Here is a 20,362-nt window from a genome sequence, read left to right on the forward strand (position 1 = left end):
ATATTGGGCCTACTTCCCTAACCCCCCTCCATTCCAGGTCGTTACTTGAACCAATAGCCCCATGCAGATCCACACACCTCGACCCCATCCTTTGGGTGGATGGTACACTTCATATTTTTATGACTGAGTTGCCACTAAAAGTTACCAAACAAAATTCAAAACGACTAGTTTGGGTGCTTCAAGCTCGATTGCCTGGAATTCTTGATCCATACTATTCAACTTTTGTCCAAGCTCCAAAGAAATATCCCAAATGTAATGATACTGCCCCGTCAGATGATATGGAAAGCCATTGATGAAAAATTAGGCTATCCTATATGGAAATCATGTACTTATGATTCTCAAATCAGCTACAAAATACCAGGAAACAGTAATTATTCTATACAAGATGAGAGCAACTCAAACCCAGGGTATCACCCTAAAGAATCTAATAACTATACTACAAAATACACTAATTGGTTGAAAAAGACTGTCCCTTGGCCACTGGCTGCCAACAGATGGCATCACAATCAGTTTGTCCCTGCCATGTTATCTTTTCCTTTAAACAACCAGACACATTGGCAGCCTGAAATACGGAAAGCGCTTGCCGCCACCTCCGAGATCACATTAATTAGACATAAATATGCTAGTATCTTCTCTCCATTAGCTGCTTGCACTCTCCCTGTGTTTTCCTTTTCACTAATAATTCTAATGATGCACAGATATTTGCTGATTATACTGGAGGTCCAACCATAGTTACTTGTAAACAATGTATGCTATCCTCTTGCCTCAGCTCCTGATTTAATGTTTGCTTGTTTGTGGTTTTGCAACACCCCCATATCTTATGGTTCCTGTTAATGTTACTATTCATTGGTATGACAATTATGGTTTAGCTGTGATTTCAACAATTACAAGATCTTATGAGAGCTAAGTGTTTTGCAGGTTTACTTATCTTGGCAATCTCTGCCTTGATAGCCACGATTGCCTCCATTACAGTGGCAGCAGTAGCTCTTACCGAAAAAGTGCATACAGCTCAATTTGTTAATAACATCTCAAGAAATGTGTCACTGACTTTATCTATTCAAAAAATCATAGATAGAAAACTAGAGATGGAAGTAGATGCTTTGGAAGAAGCTGTAATGCACATAGGAACTGAATTACAAGCATTAGCAGTAAAATTAGCTCTGTCTTACCACACTGATTATCGATGGATCTGTGTCATTCCCTTGCAAGTTAATGAAACAGACTATAATTGGGAACAGAAGAACAATATACGTTTATCTTGAAAAAAAATAATAAAAAATTAAAAAAATAAAAATTTCTCATCTGTTATTTTCTATTTGGGTTTTTTGTTTTGTTTTGTTTTTATTATAGCCACCTTAGTGGGTCTGAAGTGGTATCTCATTGTGGTTTTGATTTATATTTCTGAAGGAGTTTGGGTATTATTCTGGATCTTTTGGGAAGTCATCAGAAAGTTCAAGTAGGAAAGCAGTATGATCTGACTTACACTTTAAATCATAAACTTAAATCCACTCTGTGGAGAATGAATTGTGAGGAAGGTCAAGAATTTAAGCTGGCAGGCCAGTTAGGAAGCCTCAGCAACAGACCAGGTGGGAGATGATGATGGCTTGGGCTAAGTAGCAGAAAAAAGGCCAAGAAATCAACAGATTTCAGAATATGTTTTGGAAATAAAAGTTGACATAAACTTGCTAATTGGGCTTCCTAAGGGGCACTAGTGGTAAAGAACCTGACTGCCAATGCAGGAGACATTAGAGACGTGGGTTTGATCCCTGGGTAGGGAAGATCCCTCGGAGGAGGGTCTGGCAACTCACTCCAGTATTCTTGCCTGGGAAATTCCATGGATAGAGAAGCCTGGTGGGCTACAGTCCATGGGGTTGCAAAGAGTCAGACACAACTGAAGTGACTCTGTAGGCAACTTGCTAATAGACTGGATGAAAAAGGGGAGGGAAAGAGATAAATGTAATCTTATATATAGATTTCTGACTTTAGCCAATGCATAATAATGAGTTGGAGGAAGTACAGGGTTATGAATTTAAAAAATGAATTGTTTTAGTCAAGTGTAAGATGCCTCTTTAAAATACTTAAGCAGAGATAGCAAGTAAGTCATGAGATAGGAGTCTGGAGTTTGGAGATGAGGTCATTACTAGAGATATGTGTTTAGAAGTCTCTGGCGCATTGTACTGGTATCTAAAGCTACATGAAACTTACGAAGAATGAGTTTGTGAGTAGAAAAGGGAAAGGGTGCTGCACTGAGTCAAAGGATACAACATCTAAGTTTCTGGGTCACCTTGCTGCTCTCTATCCTGTTCTTTCATTACACATTTCACACCCTGATTTGTTTTCCTTTTCAGAATTTATTTGCCACAATTGGGCTCTAGTCTGGCTCTCCACCCATACTCACCATAGATGTGTCCTGAACAGTACTTTATGCTATTGCTGATAATCTAAGAACCATGATTTTAGACTTAGACTTGGGTTTCACTATCTGACTTGGCATTTTACTTAATTTTCTCAGTTTTCTCACGTGTAAAAAGGTGATAATGTGGAACTTATATTTGCTTGTTGTAAAGAAATGAGATCACATATGAAATACTCGGCATAGCCATGGCACATGTTAATATTACTTTGCTATTAACCATTGCTGTATGCTGGCCCAGTCATTTTTTACCACCATGGGATACAGAAGAGGGCCAAAGTAAAATGGTCCAAAGACCAAGGATGCAAATATTAGCTAACAGCAATAGCTGAATTAGTGAGATGGAGCACTGGATATAATGTCTAGAATGAACCACAGTGAGCTAAACGCAGTTGAGAAATTTGGACATCCAGAATTCAACAATAAAGTCTATAATATGACCCAAGGACTAAAGGTAATAAAGAGAAATACCTGTTACTGTGATATCCTTTCTTAGAATTTAACTCACCTAAGTTCAGCAGTGAGATCCTTTATTGTAGTATATTTTTCCTCTAATGATAATTGAGCCTTCTGCAGAACATCTCTCAATTCCTGGAGTTGTCTTAGAGTACTCTTTAATTCTCCATGAGCATTTTGCAGTTCAGTCTCTAGCGCCTCCCGTTTCTGCAAGGCTTCTGTTAGCTCAGTTTCAGTGTGGTGCTGTAACTTTTCTAAATCCTTCACTGTTAAAAGCAGAGAATAATTTTAGAATTATATATAAGTTACTTGTTACTCAGAACTTTGTAAATAATTATAACTAAGAGTACCTAACTTTATTCATCTATCAGAGTAAGAGACAGGATACCAAGGATTATCCTTTTCCCTCATCTCAGAGTCTCACTTTATTCCATTTCTTTAAATATACAGTTGTAGGCAGCAGGGCTGAGCCACCCTGTCGCTTACCAGCACTTGTTTTCTTATCTAGTTCTGTCTTTGTCTGTTCTAAAATCATGTCTAACTGAGAGAGATGCATTGCTTTATTTTCTCCATCTCGTTTTAGGTGCATTATTTCTTTTTCCATTTTAGATAGCTCTTCTCTGTATTGATCCATCTCGAGTTTTACTTGCCTAATTAGAAATAAATAAACAAAATAAAATAAATAATTAATAGACTGTAATTCTGCACCAATTACACACCACTAAACACAACTAAATGATGTGTTTACTTAGTACATTGCCTGGCACACAGAGGGTACTCAATGAATTAGTTTTCTATCTAGAGATATTTTAATTTTAAAACAGATCCAAGGAGCTCTATAACATGTATTTTAACACTAATAGCTCTGGGAGAGAAAGACAGTTTTATAAATTATAGTTTCAGAAATGAAAGAAGCCAATAGTTGGAATACAGAAAAATCTTGCTTCCTGAAGAGAAGATCTTGGAATTAGAATATATCTTTCTTGTGAAATTTATTCATTTAGTTCATAAGTTTCCTACTAGTAATTAGAACTTAGAGGAATTGAATGCGCCTTTCAGCTATAATTATGAAAAGTTTTTGTCTAGAAATCAAAGGATGGGTGTAAGAAAACAAAGCAGCAATTATTTCAATTTTCTTAGTGAAACAAAAGCAAGATCGTAAGTGAGAGGAAGGATTGGGGAGAGGCTGTTGGAGTTATGAAAGAAAATGCAAAGGTGTAAGATAGTCCCCCTTACAAGAATGAGTAATATTGTGACTTCCAGACAGCATTAAGAAAATGCTTAAGGTTTTGAAATTATGGATTTAAAGTAAGACTGGTCACTGTAGTTATATTTTTCTCCAGCCTCTGTAAAGATGCAAGCATGAATTATTCTGAGTTGGATTTTTAGTTCTGAGTACCACAAAGTAAGAGAGAGGTAAGGGAATAGCCATATGCCAATCAGTGATTTTAATGAGCAGAATTTAAGCTAGGTAAAGAGAGGAGAAAGGACATTAGGGAATGAGAAAGTGGTAGATTTGAAGGATCAGAGGTCCTAGTTACATCAAAGAATTGTTGAATTTGGGGTATTAAAGGGAATGGGGTAAATAACACACATGTAGATGAACAGTATTCAGATTACGTTGAAATAACAGAGGTATCGGAAATGATAAAATCTACTGTAAACCATGTGAGTGAGTGGATGAGGATCAGCTAGATAGATGTATATTGAAATCCCCAAGAATAAAGACAGAACTAGTGTTGGATTCAGCTTTAGTAAGTCAGGTGATCTACTGGTGTCAGCAACAGTGAAGAATATGATCTGATAACATGAGGTTCATGGTTATGTTATACTATTCCATATCTCAATTCTTTGGTACAAGAACTATGGGGGCAAGTTTTTACTTTAGAGGGCTGCAGGGGAAGAGGCAATGCCCTCAGTGGAGAGTCACACTTCTGTTACAGCAAGAGAAAAGAAGAGATAGAGGATATAAGGGATGTCTCTCAGGATGGATTGTGAATTCCAGAGAATGAAGTGAAAATCTGTCTGAAGTTCAGATAGGGTGAGAAAAGGAAAGAAAACTCATGAGGTTTTGGGGACTTAGTATGAGAGAAATGAGGGTAATTCTAATGCCAATCTATTGCTTCTTGTGGTGTCTGAAACAAGTAAAAGTAAAGTTAAAAGGCTGAATACTCTCTGTGGAATTAAGGTACACAATGGTGGTGAGGCTGCATTAGTGGATAGATAACTATTGATGGAAGAAAAGTTTGAAGAACTGTGGTCTTAAACTCAGGATATCTTCTTGACCCCCTTGACAGAGTTGAGGACATCTGGGGAAGCAAGTTGCTACTCAAAGCACAAAGGTCTTATCTTTATTCTTGTCAGAGGGGGAGAGGGAGTCTGAGGATGTTGTGGTTCAAATGTATAAGTTAACTCTTACTCCTGTTGGTAGAATGGTGGGATAATTAAGAGTAAAATACTATGTCAACTCTTGTCGACAAAACAGAAGCAGTCTGAGGAAGCTAGGTATAGCTTTCAGCTCTTAATTCCCTTCTTTTTTTTTTTCATGTCTTAGCCCAGTGCAGCCATATTAAATCAGGATCTTTAGAGGTGGGACCTAAGCATCAGTACTTTTAAAGCTCCTCAGGTGATTTTAATGTTCAATCAATAGGAGTCAACTTTCTTTTATTAAGTTATTCCCTCCCTATAAACAATTAGAATCCATGAAAATGTTCTATCATCTTTCCCTGCCACTTTTAACATTATTCACAATTCAATTTAATACAACAGTTGCTGAGTTAGAGGTAAAGAACCTGCCTGCCAATGCGGGAGATATAAGAGACATAGGTTCAATCTCTGATCAGGAAGATCCCCTGCAGAAGGAAATAGCAACCCAATCCAGTCTTCTTGCCTGGAGAATCACACAGACAGAGGAGCCTGGTGGCCTACAGTTCATGGGGTCACAAACAGCTGGACACACTGAAGCGACTTAACACACATAATATGTATGTTGATACCTTGCTTTCCCTCTGAAATCTGAAAAACTGAACTCAGATGCATTTCACCTCAAAGGCTTCAGATAAAGCCCTGTGGTTCTGTTTTAACCTTCAGGTTTTTCTCTAGCGTCCCCATTAGGATTAGGATATGAGGTACAAGGAACCATGCTAATTGTTGTGGGAGGACTCTTAAAATAAACCACAAATTATCTTGGCCTTAAGGAACTTACAATATAGTAGGAGGGTAAAGGATAATAAGCTATAATTAAAAAAAAGCATAATGAAGGATAAAAGGGAGGTATAGGAATGCTATAGGAATACAGATCGTGGAGAAATTAATTTCTCAAGTAAATACTTCACTGAACATTATCTTATTTTGAAACTCAAATATGACTGATGGTAAAAAAGGCAGACAAAAACTAACATGTTCATTTTACCTGGTAGTACCAGTAAGCTCAATAATTTTTTGCCTTTTCAAATCTGCTTCATATGTAGCTGCTTCACATTTCTCCTCCATTTTCCTCAACTTTTCAGCTGAACTTTCCCTTTGTTTCTGAAGCTCTTGTTCCAGTTTTGATACCTTGGAAAGCAATTTTTAGTAAATATTTTAAAATCAAACACAGCCCAGTATTCCTCAGAAGAAAAATATTTATATAAATTTGTATCCTAGATTATCATTCAATTTCAAAGTAAAGACCAAAAAATTGTGTTTTGGAAATATGAGGGCAAAACTTAATTTTTAATAAGAAAGATATTTCATTTATATATTATGCATATTTATACAAGTGACCACATCATAACACTAAAATAGGACTTAAAATAACTGGACAAAATAATGATAAATGTTCCTCTTTTCATTATCCTCATGTGAAATGTTCTTTATTCTCTTGTCAAACTATGTTCCTTCCTCTCCTTCTTCACAAATTGGTTCATATAGTGAAGGATTCCTTACTTGCATTTGTTCCTATTCATTCTTCCTTCTGTTTCACTACACTGAAGGAAGTATTCTTCCCCCTATATAAGTCAAACTACTTCACAGGTGTTCTGGATTCAATTCCTGTCCACTTTCTCAGGAACTTCAAACTATTAACCATCTCTACTCTCTGCTGTATCTCAATATCTTTCTTCTGGTTTCTTTATATTAGCATGTACACATGTCAAAGACCTTCCCATCATAAAAACCTTTCCTCCATACCACCTCCAACTACCACTTCTTTTCTTCTCTCTGTAGTTCAACTTCTCAGATTTTTTTCTATGCTTTTTGTAGTATTTTTCTTTCTTCTCATTCATTCCTCAACCCATAGAAATCTGGCCACTCTAAAGAAACTACACTATGTCAAAGGCTTCCATGCAGCTACATCCAATGGACATTACTCAACCTTCAATTTACTTGACAATACTTGACACTGATTGCAATAGCCCATGACACCAATTATCTCTCATTTCATGAAATACTTTGGCTTCCATGACTGCATCCTTCAGAGCTCTGCTGAAGTCAATCATCTCACCCCTCATTCTATATTCTCTCCATAGTTAACCTCAGCCATTTTGTTTTCAATGAACATTTACATGACTGTGATCTCAAAAATTAGTATCTCACTAATGACAGAGGAGCCTGGTAGGCTGCAGTCCATGGGGTTGCTAACAGTCGGACATGACTAAGCAACTTCACTTCACTAATGACTTTAATATCCTCCCTGCTCTTTAAAACCTCTCACTGAAGAACTCAGTACAGACTATAAGTCATTAATAACCACAACTCCCAACTCAAGTTTCAAGTATAAAATTAAAGTAGTAACCAGGTAAAAAGGGAAGGGAACCATGGAAAATTCTACCCACTCTGTGCTTGATTAAATGGCACAATGATTTGCAGAAAAAATCTAAAGATAAGTAAAAAATTGAATATATCCAATACAAAACCTGTACATAGTGGAACATGAATAAAAAGTATAAAAAAATATATACTAGAAAATTTATCCCAAGTTCTGAAGGAATTTTTAGACATAAACTTCTTTAGACCCTTCAAAGAAATCAGAAAAAACAAAAAAAATCTCCTAAATAGCACATAGAAATAAAATCATCAAACCAAAAATACAAACGAACTGACAGACTTAAAAAAGAAAAAACAGAAGAAAGCTATACAATTACAGAAATAAAATCATTTTCAGAAAGAACAAGAATTACAAATCAATCTTTTAAATACTAGAGTCAACAACAAGGAATTTATAAAGTAGAAATCAAACACAGATGAGATGAAGAAATGCTCCAGGATGAAGCTGTGCATCAGGCATAGCAAACAGTAGGTCTAGACTTGAGCAAAAAGGATGGAAAGCCACAGGACAGACGTCTCTAAAGAAGAAAATATAGAATACCTGCCCGATCTCTTTGAATATACAGAGAGGAAATTCCTTAGTGCTACTGGAGAGGCTGAGGGTAAATTTAGAATATATAGATTAAAAAGTCATACAAAGGACAAAAGGGTGAGGTGTAGTGAGATTACAGAGAACTATCATTTTTTTTAATTTATACTCTTCTGTTAAGTTTGACAAGAGAAAAACAAATAAAAAATGTAAAATATCTGTCAGAATAATTCATATGAACTTGGGAATGAATGAAAGAAGATTAGATTCTACTACAAAATGTCCCAGGACTCTTTCTTTGGAGTAGTAACTCAATATGGTATCTGTGAAGTTTAAATAGCAATTTATATAACTAGCAAAGTAAATCTATTATCAATTTAAAAACTTTCTAAAAAAAATAAAAATAAAAACTTTCTATATCATAACTCCATTTTGACCAATAAAATATACCTGTTTTTCAAGTTTCGTTTGAATGTCTTCTAGCTCTCCATTTCTAATTGTCTCTTGTTGTAACATTTGCTGCTGTTGTTGAAGAGTATGCTGCAGAATAACATTTTGCTCAGCAGTTTCTTGAAGACTGTGATTTTTAATCTTCAGCTCTTTCTGTAAACAATATATCTAGCAAATATATAAATTTCTCATTATAATTTCAAATAAAAAGCAATAAAATGTCAATGGTGTCTACCTCATTAGATAATTATCCTCATTTGTTACATGGGACAATTGTATTCATTGCTATAATTTATTATGTGGAAGGGCAGGGCTCATTTTTCTGAGGAAGATATGTTATTGGGTTGGTGCAAAAGTAATCAGTTTTGCATTGTTGAACTGTGCTGTTTGATACTGGAATACATTCTTAAATAAATGTGGTTATGTTATACACCATTTTAATGCATATTTCTTGGTTTATGACTTTTGCTAATGACTTATTAGTTGCTATGTATTTTATATTTATTTTAGACTAGAAATGATGTTAAACAAAAACGCAAATTTGAGTGATTTTCTTATTTGAGTTCAAAATGCGTCATTAAGCAGCAGAGACAACTCACAACATTAAAATGCATTTTGCTAATGAACGTACAGTGCAGTGATGTTTCAAGAAGTTTTGCAAAGGAGACGAGAGCTTTGAAGATGAGGAATGCAGTGGCCAGCCATCAGAAGTTGACAAAGACCAATTGAAAGGATCATTGAAGCTAAACTTCCTACAACTACACGTGAAGCTGCCCAAGAACTCATCGACCATTCTACAGTCATTCGGCATTTGAAGCAAACTGGAAGGGTGAAAAATCTCTATATTGATGCCTCATGAGCTGACCAAAAATAAAAAAAAATTGGCGTTTTGCAGTGTCATCTTCTTTTATTCTGCACAACAACAATGAACCATTTCTCGAATGAATGGTTCGAGAAAAGTGGACTTTATACCACAAATGGCAACGACCAGCTCAGTGACTGGACCAAGAAAAAGACAAAACATATCCCAAAGCCCAGCGTGCATCAAAAAAGGTCATGATCACTGTTTGGTGGTCTGCTGCCCTTTGATTCAATACAGCTTTATGAATCGTGGCAAAACTATTACATCGAGAAGTATGCTCAGCAAATCAATGAGATGCACCAAAAACTGCAACAGCTGCACCGGGCATTGGTCAACAGAATGGGCCCAATTCTTTTGCAAGACAATGCCCAATGAACTGGGATGTGAACTTTTGCCTCAGCTGTCATATTCACCTAATCTCTCATCAACCGACTACCATTTCAAGCATCTTAACAACTTTTTGCAGGGAAAATACTTCCATAGCCAGCAAGAGGCAGGAAATGCTTTCTTAAGAGTTTTCAGAATCCTGAAGCAGATTTTTATGCTACAGGAATAAACAAACTTATTTCTTGTTGACAAAAATGTGTTGATTGTTATGGTTTCTATTTTGATTATTTGATTATTAAGGATGTGTTTGAGCCTAGTTACAATGATTTAAAATTCACAGTTTGAAACTGCAATTGCTTCTTCATCAACCTATTAATAGGGTTGATTCTTGGCTGATGTCTGAGAATATGGCTTTTGAAATATTCCCTAAGTGATAAGATTGTTTTCCCTGGCTACGACACCAAATCATGCTTTCTTTCTGGGAACTTGGAATTTTGATACCTATGGCTGTTCTTATGTGACCAGCTCCCTAATAAAAAGAGCCATAAGCAGGCTTCCTTGGGCAGACATACTGCATACATGTTACTGCATTTCACTTCTATAGAAAGAAGTGTATTCTATGTGACTTCTCTCAGAACGAGGAAGAGAACATAGGAAGCCATAGATTTCTTCATACTGCATCTGATGTTATCTTTTATCCTTACTGATAATAAGCTATAGCCATGAAAACATTGCATAAATGTTAGGTGCTATTTAGTATATTATTGTTGCTATCATTGCCACTGTCTGTAAAATAATACTCCAGCAAAGCACTCCTGAATATTCTTGCTCCAAAAAACTCAAAAAGGAATACCCATCTAAGAAACTGTATTCATTCATTCCAAATATTTAGGACTTTAATATGCTGGTCCCCAAAACTGCTTTAAAGCAAAAAAGTATCATTAACATATGATACCTTTAGAGTTATCTGGAAGAATCTATTAAGAAGGGAGGGAAAAAAAGGCCCTTTGTCCAATAATCTAAATCCTACAAAGTGCCAAAAGAAGCCATTTTAAAATTGTATAAATAATACAGCATAACTTAATATGTATTTTATAATATTTGTCACCTGGTCCCTAAAGTAAGGGGAAAGTTTAACTAAATGACATATAAATCAGATTTTGAAAGATGCAAACATTTAAAATCCTAATTTAAAGGACAACAGCAAATATAAAATTTTATAAAATAAGGTGGAAAAAAAAGAACCCCATTTCATTAACATGAAAAACACTCAAGCAAATAGAAAAGTGAAAAGTATTAGTATTAGCGTGAACTGTAGGTAAATCTTCTTTAACAGATTTCTTATTGTTGCCTATGTAGTAATTTTTTAAATGAAGGAAAATAAAGCCATTCCTTTTTGGCAAACAATCTTTCTAATAAATACCAATCCAGAAGAAAGCAGTTTTAAACTCCTAAGAAACAGTGGAGATGAATTCTGATTTGGTTCTTTTTTCTAATTATCTGGCAGTCAAACAGTCAACAGCAACATGAAAGGCTTGAGTCAAATATTCTTTGTTTATAACAAGAAGTTCTTAAATTTCAAACTACTTCACTATATGATGACTCTTTACTAAAATTGGAGAACTTTAGATCTAACAGGCAACTGTGCAATTTCTATTATTATTATGATAATTCTTTTTAATGATAAACTACCTTAATTTTGTCTGTATGAAAATAATTAGTGTAAATATGTATCATTAACATCTGTTTTGTTTTTCCTGTTAGTTCCTGACAAAACTACAGATCACACCTCTGCTGTAGTTTATTTTATATAGAACTGACTTGCCTGCAAGAAAAGTTTAAACACTATTCTTTTTTTTTTTTTTTTTAAATATTATTTTATTAGTTGGAGGCCAATCACTTCACAACATTTCAGTGGGTTTTGTCATACATTGATATGAATCAGCCATATAGTTACACGTATTCCCCATCCCGATCCGCCCTCCCACCTCCCTCTCCACCCGACTCCTCAGGGTCCTCCCAGTGCACCAGGCCCGAGCACTTGACTCATGCATCCCACCTGGGCTGGTGGTCTGTTTCACCATAGATAATATACATGCTGTTCTTTCAAAACATCCCACCCTCACATTCTCCCCCAGAGTTCAAAAGTCTGTTCTGTACTTCTGTGTCTCTTTTTCTGTTTTGCATATAGGGTTATCGCTACCATCTATCTAAATTCCGTATATATGTGTTAGTATACTGTAATGTTCTTTATCTTTCTGGCTTACTTCACTCTGTATAATGGGCTCCAGTTTCATCCATCTCATTAGAACTGATTCAAATGAATTCTTTTTAACGGCTGAATAATATTCCATGGTGTATATGTACCACAGCTTCCTCATCCATTCATCTGCTGATGGGCATCTGGGTTGCGTCCATGTCCTGGCTATTATAAACAGTGCTGCGATGAACATTGGGGTGCACGTGTCTCTTTCAGATCTGGATTCCTCAGTGTGTATGCCCAGAAGTGGTATTGCTGGGTCATATGGCAGTTCTATTTCCAGTTTTTTAAGAAATCTCCACACTGTTTTCCATAGTGGCTGTACTAGTTTGCATTCCCACCAACAGTGTAAGAGGGTTCCCTTTTCTCCACACCCTCTCCAGCATTTATTGCTTGTAGACTTTTGGATAGCAGCCATCCTGACTGGCGTGTAATGGTACCTCATTGTGGTTTTGATTTGCATTTCTCTGATGATGAGTGATGTTGAGCATCTTTTCATGTGTTTGTTAGCCATCTGTATGTCTTCTTTGGAGAAATGTCTGTTTAGTTCTTTGGCCCATTTTTTGATTGGGTCGTTTATTTTTCTGGAATTGAGCTTCAGGAGTTGCTTGTATATTTTTGAGATTAATCCTTTGTCTGTTTCCTCATTTGTTATTATTTTCTCCCAATCTGAGGGCTGTCTTTTCACCTTACTTATAGTTTACTTTGTTGTGCAAAAGCTTTTAATTTTCATTAGGTCCCATTTGTTTATTTTTGCTTTTATTTCCAATATTCTGGGAGGTGGGTCATAGAAGATCTTGCTGTGATTTATGTCGGAGAGTAAACACTATTCTTTGCTTTACTGTAACACCTTGTTATACTTACTTTCTTATGCAAAGAAAAAAATGGACCAGTTAATAAAGGAAGATAAAATATTAGAAAAAAGATAAGGCCTAACCAAAACACTAAGAAACTTATACCACATAAGAACAAATAAAAATTTTATTTCATGGGGAGGGAGGTGGGAGGGGGGTTCAGGATGGGGAACACATGTAAATCCATGGCTGATTCATGTCAATGTATGGCAAAAACCACTACAATACTGTAAAGTAATTAGCCTCCAACTAATAAAAATAAATGGGAAAAAAAAAGTTTTATTTCAGTAACCTAGCCACTAGCAAAATAATTTCAATTAAAAATACTTAAGTACCAAAAATATTTATTTGAAACACAAATATTAATTCACAAAAATGAACCTATATCTTTATCACTCTACTACCCTTTAACTTCCACTTTAGTTTGAAAGCAAATTACTACTAAAAAATAAAATATAACCCAGGAAAGTTACTGACACAATGCCAACTTCACAAAACTTAAGTTCATCAATTTGAATAAAGGTATTTATTAATAAAAGGATTTATTTTACTGAATAAATGCTTTATGAAGAAATAGTTTAGGCTTATTCTCATCTATTTAATGTTTATTTTCTTCTATCACGTTGACAATGTAATTCCATATGAACACATACTTTATCACTTTTTAAAGCATTTAATACAAAATTAAAATATTTTCAAAATAATTTGGGACCTCAAAGTCACTACTATTTTAATCATAAATGTATTTCAAAATCTGTAAAAGAATATTTGCCTGAGGTAAAAACTCAGAGGAGTATTTATTAGCTTTGTGTTCTGGATCATCAAAATGTAGTTTTTTCAGCTGGCTTTCTATCAATATGCTCTGGGGCCATTTAATTATTCAGCTAGTATGTGACTGGGGAATATCCACTGATTTGGTAAAATATCTTTATAACATCACCTGTTACTATCAGAATGGATGGACTATGAATCAAATAATATTTTCTAAAACCTAGCTGTATGTGTATATGCTCAGTCAGTCATGTCTGACTCTTCTCTTTGTGACCCCAATGACTGTAGCCCACCAAGTTCCTCTGTCCATGGAATTTTCCAGGCAAGAATGCTGGAGTGGATTGCCATTTCCTGCTCCAGGGAATCTTCCTGACCTAGGGATTGAACCCAGGTCTCCTTCGTCTCCTGTATTGGTGGATTCTTTACCACTGCCACCTGGGAAGCCACACGTGATGAAATGTTAATTTACTTACCTCCTCAGATTTCTTCTTTAGCTGTTTTTCAAACTTTTCTTTATTTCCTTCCAATTGGTTCAAATGCAAGGCAAGTTCTTCCTTACAAATTTCCAGTGCTGAATCTAGTTGTCTGACCTAAGCAACAAAAAGGAAAAATACTAATGAATGCTTATGATACACTCAATATTTTACAGTTATCTCCTAATGTTACCTCACTACTTCAACCAATGAATAGATAGTCCACCTTAAGATATAAAACACTATTAAAGAAGAGATTTATTTAGAAAATTAATTATTACTGCAAACCAGGGAGCCAGAGATTGGAGTCCTGAAGAATAAACAGCCATAAACAAGTGAGAAAGGGCATTTAGGGACAGTGAAGTACATTCGGAGACAAAGCACTGTGAAAAGGAGTAGTAAGTTGGCAGGAGCTTATGGTACCAATCGGAGAAGGCAACGGCACCCCACTCCAGTACTCTTGCCTGGAAAATCCCATGGACGGAGGAGCCTGGTAGGCTGCAGTCCGTGGGTCGTGAAGAGTTGGATACGACTGAGTGACTTCACTTTTACTTTTCACTTTAATGCATTGGATAAGGAAATGGCAAACCACTCCAGTGTTCTTGCCTAGAGAATCTCAGGGATGGTGGAGCCTGGTGGGCTGCCGTCTATGGGGTCGCACAGAGTCAGACATGACTGAAGCGACTTAGCAGCAGCAGCAGCAGCAGGGTACCAAAAGCATGAATTTATAAGAGATGGGTATTGGAGAGATGAGACTGGCAAAATAGACTGGGGTCAACTGTCAAGGATCTGTAGGCCAGACATCCTAAAACATTTTCTAAAAAGGTAAGCAGTATTTAAACCTATTCCTTAAATTCCCTTGATCAAGAAAAATAATAAAGTGAGTACGAACTGGTGTATTGTACTAAAAATGCTATAGTGTGAATATTCTGAAGTCACTAAGAAAATGAAATGTTTTTGTCAGCTAGGAAAAAAAAATTAAGGAGAAGGCTGTTTTTCCTTTCAATTAGTTAAAACATTTTTAGAAAGGCAGCATGTAACCTGGTTCAAGTGTTCATAAAGCTGCAAATGCTTCATGCTACCATAACCTTCAACAGCAAATGAGCAAAGAGCAACTCAAATTCAGTAAATTTCTTTCAGCATTTGCCTATATACTTCATGTTCCCCATCTGTTAATGAGATTCATTCCTGTCTTGATTCCTTTTATTCATTACCGCAATTCTGAGTTTAAAGAAACTAAGTTCATTGATTTAGGTAAAATTTTTACTACTTTATTCATTTTTAAATAAATGATTTTTACAATTTATAGAGTAAACTAAAAAAGCCACAAGAATGTCTCTATTAATAAAAAAAAAATTAAAAGAAAAAATTTTTTTAAGTATTAGCATACTAGCCTTGATCGTTTCTTCAGATACTTGGTTCTGTAATGCTTTCAAAGCTTCATCTTTCTTCACATTTTCCTTTTCCGTCTCCTAAAAACATACAGATTGGTAGCAAAAAATAAGTAAGTGTATACATATTTTAGCATTAGTAACAAGTTGTTGAAAAATTGATTTGATTATAATTAAAAGAATGTTAAAAAATAAACTTAAAATATTAATCAGCTTTTAAAGAGCACTTTTATAAAGATGATTTTACCTCTTTGCTTTCTGTCAAGAGTCTGTCTAGTGATTCAAGATGATGTTGTTTACATATTATATCTTGCTGTAGCACAGACATAGTCTTTTCTTGTTCTTTAAATTGTTGTTCTTTTGTCTCTAGTTGAGATTCAAGCTAAAAACAGAACCAGGGTTTATTAATTTTCAAGTTAACTTTTTTTAAAATCCAAAACATTTTAAATACAGTCCATTCTTGAACAAAGCAGGTTTAAACTGCCTGAGTCCACTTATACATGGATTCTTTTCAATAAATGTGTACTACAGTATTACACCACCAGAGGTTGTTTGAATCCACAGATAGGAACCTTGGATAAGAGGGCTGACTATAAAGTTATACGTAGATTTTCAATTGTGCAAGAGTTGGCACCCCTAACTTTCACATTGTTCAAAGTCAAATGTACACATAAAATATAACACTCACATGTTATATTACTATTGAAATTACACAGATGATTGCATTTTGCAAAATTTCCTTTAGTTTCCCGCCTTTTAGAGAAGAAATGAAATCACAAATCCAGGTCTTATTCTTTTCCTCCCTCACCAATACTATACTGAAACTGTTCTGTATCATTCTCTAGTGTGTCTCAGCTTCATGCATGTTTTCCATGCTTTTAACTACATATGTAGACCCATGAATGTAATGTAATTTTCTGTTTTGAAAATTCACATAGACAATATCAACACTAGTTCCAAGTTTCAGCAACTAGCTTCTTTCACTTAATATTCTTTTAGGGCTTCCCTGGTGGCTCAGTGGTAAAGAACCCACCTGTCAATGCAGGAGGCATAATATTGTTTTAAATATTTATATATATCCATATATGGATCTAGTTCAAAGAGAGTATTCCATTATAACAACAAACTACAGCTTGTTCACTCTTCTACTTGGGAATGGATAGTATTCTTTTTCACTAAAATGATAATGTTACAGTAACAATCTTTGTATGTATCTCTTTACGTACATGTATTAGAGTTTCTTGAGAACATACCACCTAGAAGTGGACTTCCTGGTTGTAGGATATGCGCATTTCTAACTTCATTAGGTATTTCTTACAAAGTGTATAAAAATTAATACTTTCATTAGAAATGTTTGTCTTTACAACTTTACCACTAACAGACTGTTATCAAATATCCAAAAGTTTTGTGAAGACAAAATATGAATAAGCTGCTATGTTTATGTGAATATTTGTGCATATTATGTAAAAGGTATAAAATCATTCATATGTGACATATATCACAGGCACACATACACACTATAAAAACAGAGTAGCAACAAGTCAGCTGAAATGATTAAAACCAAGGAACCGTGGAATGGAGACACTCAAATGAAAACAAATAACACACCATCAATTAGAGGAACAGAAAGAAAAAAGACTGAAGTGAACAGAACATAAGGGACCTGTTGGACACTGTCAAGCAGACCAATGTGCACATCACAGAAGTCCCAGAAGGACAAAATTCAATAAACTCTCATGACAGAAACACTTAACACATTAGGAACAGAAGGAAACTACCTTCACAAAATAAAACCCTGAGATGAAAAACCTACAGCTAACATAGTCAATGACGAAAGACTGAAAGCTTATCTTCTATGCTCAGAAACAAGAAAGGGATGCCCCTCTCACCACTTCTATTCAACACAGTCTTGGAAGTTCCAGCCACAGGAATTAAGCAAGAAAAAAAAAGCATACAAATTGGAAAGGAAGAAGTAAAACTATCTGCTGGTAGATGATATAATTTTATATATACTGTAAAAAAATAAAACTTAAAGATTTCACACAATAAACCTGCTAGAACTGATAAATGAAATTAGAAAAGCAGAGGATATAATTTAACACACAGAAATTAGCTGCATTTCTATACATGAACAATGAACAATCTGAAGAGAAAATGACAAAAACGATTTGTTATAGTAGTACCAAAAAGAAAAAAATACTTAGGAATTAACCAAGGAGGTAAAAGAGTTGTACAATGAAAATTATAAAACATGGATGAAAGGAATTAAAGAAAACGTAAGTCAAAGTGTTAGTTGCTCGGTCGTTTCTGACTCTGTGACCCCATGGACTATAGCCCGCCAGGCTCCTCTGTCCATGGAATTTCCCAGGCAAGAATATTGGAGTGGGTTGCCATTCCCTTCTTCATGGGATCTTCCCACCCCAGGGATCGAACCTGAGTCTCCCACATTGCAGGCAGATTCTTTAGCACCTTAGCCACCAGGGAAGCCCCAAAGAAAACATAAATAGAAACATATTCCAAGTTCACAGATTAGAAGATTTAATACTGTTAAAATGTCAGTATTGCTCAATGCAATACAATCTCTTTTAAAATCCCAAAGACCTTTTTTGTTGAAACAGAAAAACCCATCTTAAAATTCATATGAAATCTCAAGGGACCCTGAACAGCTGAAACTATCCTGAAAATGAAGAAAACTGGAGTTTCCTCACTTCCTGACTTCAAATCTATCAATATTACAAAGCTACAGTAACAAAAACAGTGTAAATTGGCATAAGACAAATATATACACCAATAGAACAGAATCAAAAGCCCAGAAATAAATACTCACACATATGGTCAAATGACTTTGACAAGGGAGCCAAGATCATTCAGTGGGGGAAAAGGACAGTTCTTCTAACAAACAGTGCAGATAAAACAGGATATCCACATGCAAAAAGAATGAAGTTAGACCCTTACCTAGCACCATAAAAATTAACTAAAAATGGACAAAAGACATAAATGTCAGACATTAAAAAAAAGAAGTCTTGGAAGAAATCTTAGAAGAAAAGTTTCATGACACTGGATTTAGTAAAAATTTCTTAAATATGACATCAAAGATGCGAGCAACAAAAGAAAAAATAGACAAATTAGAATTAATGAAAATTCTAATATTCTGTGTATCCAAAGACTCTCAACAGAGTAAAAATGAAACCGACAGAATGAGAGACTATTTGCAAATCATATACCTGATAAGGGATCAATATCAAGAATATATAGAGAAGTCCTAAAACTCAATAACAATATAAAAACAACCCAATTAAAAAAATGGGCAAAGGAACTGAATACACATTTCTCTAAAGATATATGACTGGCTAACAAAGACATGAAAACATTCTCAATATCACTGATCATGAGGGAAATGCAAATCAAATTACACTGAAATGCCACCTCACAACTCATCAGGATTGCTGTTTCTCAGTTGCTAAATTGTATCCAACTCTTTGCAATGCCATGGAGATTGCAGCAAGCCAGGCTTCTCCATCCTCCACTAACTCCTAGAATTTGCTCAAATTCATATCCATTGAGTTAGTGATGCTACCTAACCATCTGATCCTCTGCCACCCACTTCTCCTTTTGCCTTCAATCTTTCCCAGAATCAGAGTCTTTTCCAAGGAGTTGGCTCTTCGAATCAGATAGCCAAAGTATTGGAGCTTCAGTTTCAGCATCAATCCTACCAATGAATATTAAGGGTTGACTGCCTTTAGGATGACTGGTTTGATCTCCTAAAGAATATTATTGCTGGACATAAAATTCTAGGTTGACAATTTTTCTCTGAGCAGTCAAAAAAATATGTTCTTCAGTCTTCTAACCTTCACAGTTCAGTTTTTTATTTTTGATGAGAAGTCTGCAGTAATTTTAATCTTTGTTCCTCTATATGCAATGCGTTATTTATCTCTGACTGCTTTCAAGATTCTCAGCAACCATTCTGATGTGTCTTGAAGTTATTTTCTTTGCTTCCAGTCCCATCACTTCATGGTAAATAGATGGGGAAAAAGTGGAAACAGTAACAGACTTTTATTTTCTTGGGCTCTAAAATCACTGTGGATAGGGACTGTAGCCATGAAATTAAAAGATGCTTGCTCCTTGGAAGAAAAGCTATGACAAACCTGGATAGCATATTAAAAAGCAAAGACATCACTTTGCCAACAAAGGTCCATATACTCAAAGCTATAGTTTTTATAGTCATCATGTATGGATGTGAGATGGACCATAAAGAAGATTGAGCACTAAAGAACTGATGGTGAACTGTGGTTCTGGAGAAGACTCTTGAGAGTCCCTTGGACAGCAAGGAGATCAAACCAGTCAATCCTAAAGGAAACCAATCTGGAATATTCATTGGAAAGACTGAAACTGAAGCTCCAATACTCTGGCCACCTGATGTGAAGAGCTGACTCACTGGAAAAGACCCTGATGCTGGGAAAGATTGAGAGCAGGAGGAAAGGGGGACGACACAGGATGAGGGTTGGATGGCATCACCAACTCAATAGACATGAGTTTGAGCAAACACCAGAAGCTAGAGAAGGAGAGGGAAGCCTGGTGTGCTGCAATCCATAGGGTCGTAAGGAGTCGGATACAACTGAGCGACTGAACAACAACAAAAATCCTCTTTAAGCTTGTTGAATTTATAAATTTATTTCCTTCACAAGTTGGCAAAATTTTAATCATTATTCCTTCAAATATTTTTTGTACCAGTCTCATTCTTCTCCTCTTTGGTACTCTGGTGACATAAAT

General features: G+C 35.5%; 1 protein-coding gene across 12 annotated transcripts in view; it reads right to left on the bottom strand.

Moving 5' to 3' along the window:
* CCDC18 (coiled-coil domain containing 18) overlaps nt 1–20,362 on the bottom strand; it is a 99,268-nt gene that overhangs the window by 31,055 nt on the left and 47,851 nt on the right. For all 12 annotated transcript variants that reach the window (XM_065908534.1, XM_065908543.1, XM_065908551.1 and 9 more), the window contains 7 exons: nt 15,840–15,974; nt 15,596–15,673; nt 14,202–14,318; nt 8,655–8,822; nt 6,282–6,424; nt 3,356–3,519; nt 2,922–3,135 (listed from right to left, as the gene is read on the bottom strand). In XM_065908534.1, coding sequence (XP_065764606.1) covers nt 2,922–3,135; nt 3,356–3,519; nt 6,282–6,424; nt 8,655–8,822; nt 14,202–14,318; nt 15,596–15,673; nt 15,840–15,974 — 1,019 coding nt within the window. The remainder of the gene's footprint in view (nt 1–2,921; nt 3,136–3,355; nt 3,520–6,281; nt 6,425–8,654; nt 8,823–14,201; nt 14,319–15,595; nt 15,674–15,839; nt 15,975–20,362) is intronic.

Source organism: Muntiacus reevesi, chromosome 1 (assembly GCF_963930625.1).
Source record: "Muntiacus reevesi chromosome 1, mMunRee1.1, whole genome shotgun sequence".
NCBI classification, from domain to species: domain Eukaryota; kingdom Metazoa; phylum Chordata; class Mammalia; order Artiodactyla; family Cervidae; genus Muntiacus; species Muntiacus reevesi.